The sequence below is a fragment of the Camelina sativa genome, chromosome 14 (genome assembly GCF_000633955.1).
Source record: "Camelina sativa cultivar DH55 chromosome 14, Cs, whole genome shotgun sequence".
Lineage (NCBI taxonomy): Eukaryota > Viridiplantae > Streptophyta > Magnoliopsida > Brassicales > Brassicaceae > Camelina > Camelina sativa.
The window spans coordinates 225,718-230,136 of record NC_025698.1 but is presented as its reverse complement, the minus strand read 5'-3'; the positions used below and the strand labels follow the sequence as shown (position 1 = coordinate 230,136).

General features: G+C 41.8%; 3 protein-coding genes across 3 annotated transcripts in view; all 3 read right to left on the bottom strand.

The window, feature by feature from the left end:
* LOC104738637 (glycerol-3-phosphate 2-O-acyltransferase 4) overlaps nt 1-295 on the bottom strand; it is a gene marked incomplete in the record, with an annotated part of 3,760 nt that extends 3,465 nt beyond the window's left edge. Inside the window, 1 exon segment of the mRNA XM_010458803.2 lies at nt 1-295. Coding sequence (XP_010457105.1) covers nt 1-188 — 188 coding nt within the window.
* Nucleotides 1,583-3,016, bottom strand: LOC104738636 (aquaporin PIP1-3). The gene is made up of 4 exons (XM_010458802.2): nt 2,679-3,016; nt 2,216-2,511; nt 1,986-2,126; nt 1,583-1,866 (listed from the first exon to the last, which is right to left on the bottom strand). The coding sequence occupies exons 1-4, from the start codon at nt 3,004-3,006 to the stop codon at nt 1,771-1,773; spliced, it is 861 nt and encodes a 286-aa protein (XP_010457104.1). The 5' UTR covers nt 3,007-3,016; the 3' UTR covers nt 1,583-1,770.
* Nucleotides 3,066-4,413, bottom strand: LOC104738635 (aquaporin PIP1-3). Its single transcript, XM_010458801.2, has 4 exons — nt 4,084-4,413; nt 3,624-3,919; nt 3,394-3,534; nt 3,066-3,274 (listed from the first exon to the last, which is right to left on the bottom strand). Exons 1-4 carry the CDS (start codon nt 4,409-4,411, stop codon nt 3,179-3,181), a joined length of 861 nt encoding a protein of 286 aa, XP_010457103.1. The 5' UTR covers nt 4,412-4,413; the 3' UTR covers nt 3,066-3,178.

Sequence of the window (4,419 nt, the reverse complement as noted above, 5' to 3'; positions counted from 1 at the left end):
GGGAGAGATAGAAGAAGGATCAAACCACGGAAGAGACTACCAGCTTCGATGGCGACGAGCATGAAGTAAGGGAAGGAGCTTCTTGATAGAAGCAGAGTCCCGTCAAGATCCGCCGCGATCGAATCATACTCTCCACTTTTACACTCACTTATCGGCGGAAAACTTCGGCTTTTCTTCGCCGGAGACATTTTTTCTCTTGCGGCGACTCTTTCTCTCCCTATCACTCGATAATGGCGGCTTAGTAGTAAAGAGACTAAAGAGAGAGAGAACAGAGGAATTTGGGAAGAAAGAGAGGGAAGCTCTTTGGGGTTTTAAATGCGCTTTGTTTCCCCAGTCGCTCAACTGACAAAAAAAACAATTAACTTATCACTCCAATTAATATTCTCGTTTTACGAATTTGTCCTCAAACTTTCTATCATAACAAAATTAACCATCATTTTAAAACTTATCTCTATGAAAATATTAAATTCCACATCACATTCACGACAAAAGGTTTCAATTTTACACCTCTTTTCTGATATATTACATTTAATATGAGTGATTTATTCAATATATTTAATTTAAAATAGAAAGATTAATTTATTAGTATTTATTAGATGATGAAATTTGGTGAATAGATCAATGTTTTACATAAATATATTTTTGGTCACGCGGTTTGGTTATTTTNACTATGTGTGTATATGTATAGTGTATATATACGTGAAACATTAAAGTTGACGGCCGCCTGACCAAGTTAATATAGCTGAAAATGACTTTGATTTGTGTAAGTATAATAATTCGGATTGCGTTTAATTATGATTGCAAGATTTTACGTTTTAAGGTAACGTCGACATTAGAGTTCTATTCTAATTGACTTAGTTTTAAATAAAGTCTTTCTTTTTTAATAATCAGTTACATATGATTTTGGTTTTTTGGGGGTTTCTTGTATCTCATGGTCAATGATATATAAATAAAACGGGTAAATAAATGGTTGGGAGTTGGACAGGCCTTGAGCCATGCATTCATCATACTTAATGATAGGAATGTAAAACAGTTGTTATGGGTTTCGTAAGTTACGCTATACGCACACATACGAGCTTGAGAAATACCGGTATGCACGCAATTACTATGGTTTATATAGATTTTTTTTTATTCCAAGCAGATAACAGTAGTTTAATCACATAACATACACTTTAAAGATAGAAAGTAGAAACTAACAAAAAAAAAAAGTGAGGCAGTGGGTAATCCACTGTTGACGAGTTTCTTTCTAGCAAAAAGACCGTAAAAATAAAAATAGTAAGAATGTTTTCTCTCAACTTTGGTTGGCTATCTATCGTACCAAACTAAGAAAAGCTTTGGAGTGGATTGATATAAAAAAGATGGTAGCATCCAGAAAAGGGCACATTAGCAAAAATGCAAAATGTTGCTGAGTGCAAAAGAAGACCAATGCAGATGGGCTAATTGTAGATGGGCTAAATTAATCTTGGTTAAGCCGATGACCCGAGAAGCCGGAACCCATATTTTACGTTTGGTCTTATTCAAACCGGAATAGAAATTGGAAAAACTTTAAACTAATTTTGAAAATTTTCTTAAACCAGACATATACTTCCCATCAACGATTAAACCAGATAATCATCTCAAATAACCGAGAACGAAGACAAAGACAAATCCATTTGAATAAACAAACATATATGACCAGATCTCAAATATTATCAAGCTCAATCGATACAAAGTACAAACCAAGATAAATAATAATAGAGAAAGCAACAGTGAAATTTGAAAGAAACAAAATCAGCTTCTGGTCTTGAAAGGAATGGCTCTGATGACAAGTTGGTGGTAAAGAGCCGCAAGAGCTGCTCCAATGAATGGTCCAACCCAGAAGATCCACTGCAAACAGCAAACCAACCAACAACAAAATCAGAATCAACCAAAAAAAGCTCTGGCAAAAGACAGATCAATATGTCTGCATTGTATGTAATGAAATAGGATGTGAGGGTGAGACTCACGTGGTCGTCCCAAGAGTGGTCCTTGTTGTAGATGATTGCAGCTCCAAGACTCCTAGCTGGGTTGATCCCTGTTCCGGTGATTGGAATCGTCGCCAAGTGAACCAAAAACACTGCGAATCCTATTGGTAGTGGAGCCAAAATCTGCAAACCCCAAATCAATAAGATTACCAAATCTTTCTTTCTCAAAACATCAATCAAATTAAGATTTTGGGTAGGAACTCGAAAGTTACCGGAACGTGGGAGTCACGCGCGCTTCTCTTGGCGTCAGTGGCGGAGAAGACGGTGTAGACAAGGACGAAGGTTCCGATGATCTCGGCGCCGAGGCCAGATCCCTTGGTGTAACCGTGAGCGACGGTGTTGGCTCCGCCGCCGAAGGTCTGGTAAGGATTAGGCTGGAAGCCTTTGACAACTCCAGCGCCGCAGATGGCTCCGAGACATTGCATCACGATGTAGAAGACAGCTCTCGTCAACGACAGTTTACGAGCTAAGAACAGACCGAACGTCACCGCTGGGTTTATGTGCCCACCTGAAATAGTCACACAAAATTTGAATCATCAACAACTCTCTCAATTCGAAAAACAGAGCTACTACTACTAGCCACTAGGTCTAAATTGCATGCATCAAAAGAGAAGACCAATTATATTGAGTAGTATTAGATAACTAGAAAGAAGGGTATGAATGGGTTTTTTTTACCGGAGATTCCAGCGGTACAGTAGACGAGGGCAAAGATCATGCCACCGAAAGCCCAAGCGATGCCTTGGATCCCAACAGAGGCACACATGTTTGGAGCTCTCTTCACTCCCATCACTGTCAACACCGTAATGTAAAGAAACAGGAAAGTGGCTATGAACTCGGCTATCCCGGCTCTGTAGAAGGACCAAGAACTCAGCTCGCCTGGCTCGAACAGTGGCGCTGGAGGTGGCTCCTTGTAGTCTTTGTCCGTCTGAGCCGACGTCCCTATGGGTTGCCTCTCTGGGAACTTGTTCGCTCCCACTCGAACATCCTCTTCTTTCCCTTCCATCTCTCTCTTTCTCTAGNCTCAAATAACCGAGAACGAAGACAAAGACAAATCCATTTGAATAAACAAACATATATGACCAGATCTCAAATATTATCAAGCTCAATCGATACAAAGTACAAACCAAGATAAATAATAATAGAGAAAGCAACAGTGAAATTTGAAAGAAACAAAATCAGCTTCTGGTCTTGAAAGGAATGGCTCTGATGACAAGTTGGTGGTAAAGAGCCGCAAGAGCTGCTCCAATGAATGGTCCAACCCAGAAGATCCACTGCAAACAGCAAACCAACCAACAACAAAATCAGAATCAACCAAAAAAAGCTCTGGCAAAAGACAGATCAATATGTCTGCATTGTATGTAATGAAATAGGATGTGAGGGTGAGACTCACGTGGTCGTCCCAAGAGTGGTCCTTGTTGTAGATGATTGCAGCTCCAAGACTCCTAGCTGGGTTGATCCCTGTTCCGGTGATTGGAATCGTCGCCAAGTGAACCAAGAACACTGCGAATCCTATTGGTAGTGGAGCCAAAATCTGCAAACCCCAAATCAATAAGATTACCAAATCTTTCTTTCTCAAAACATCAATCAAATTAAGATTTTGGGTAGGAACTCGAAAGTTACCGGAACGTGGGAGTCACGCGCGCTTCTCTTGGCGTCAGTGGCGGAGAAGACGGTGTAGACAAGGACGAAGGTTCCGATGATCTCGGCGCCGAGGCCAGATCCCTTGGTGTAACCGTGAGCGACGGTGTTGGCTCCGCCGCCGAAGGTCTGGTAAGGATTAGGCTGGAAGCCTTTGACAACTCCAGCGCCGCAGATGGCTCCGAGACATTGCATCACGATGTAGAAGACAGCTCTCGTCAACGACAGTTTACGAGCTAAGAACAGACCGAACGTCACCGCTGGGTTTATGTGCCCACCTGAAATAGTCACACAAAATTTGAATCATCAACAACTCTCTCAATTCGAAAAACAGAGCTACTACTACTAGCCACTAGGTCTAAATTGCATGCATCAAAAGAGAAGACCAATTATATTGAGTAGTATTAGATAACTAGAAAGAAGGGTATGAATGGGTTTTTACCGGAGATTCCAGCGGTACAGTAGACGAGGGCAAAGATCATGCCACCGAAAGCCCAAGCGATGCCTTGGATCCCAACAGAGGCACACATGTTTGGAGCTCTCTTCACTCCCATCACTGTCAACACCGTAATGTAAAGAAACAGGAAAGTGGCTATGAACTCGGCTATCCCGGCTCTGTAGAAGGACCAAGAACTCAGCTCGCCTGGCTCGAACAGTGGCGCTGGAGGTGGCTCCTTGTAGTCTTTGTCCGTCTGAGCCGACGTCCCTATGGGTTGCCTCTCTGGGAACTTGTTCGCTCCCACTCGAACATCCTCTTCTTTCCCTTCCATCTCTCTCT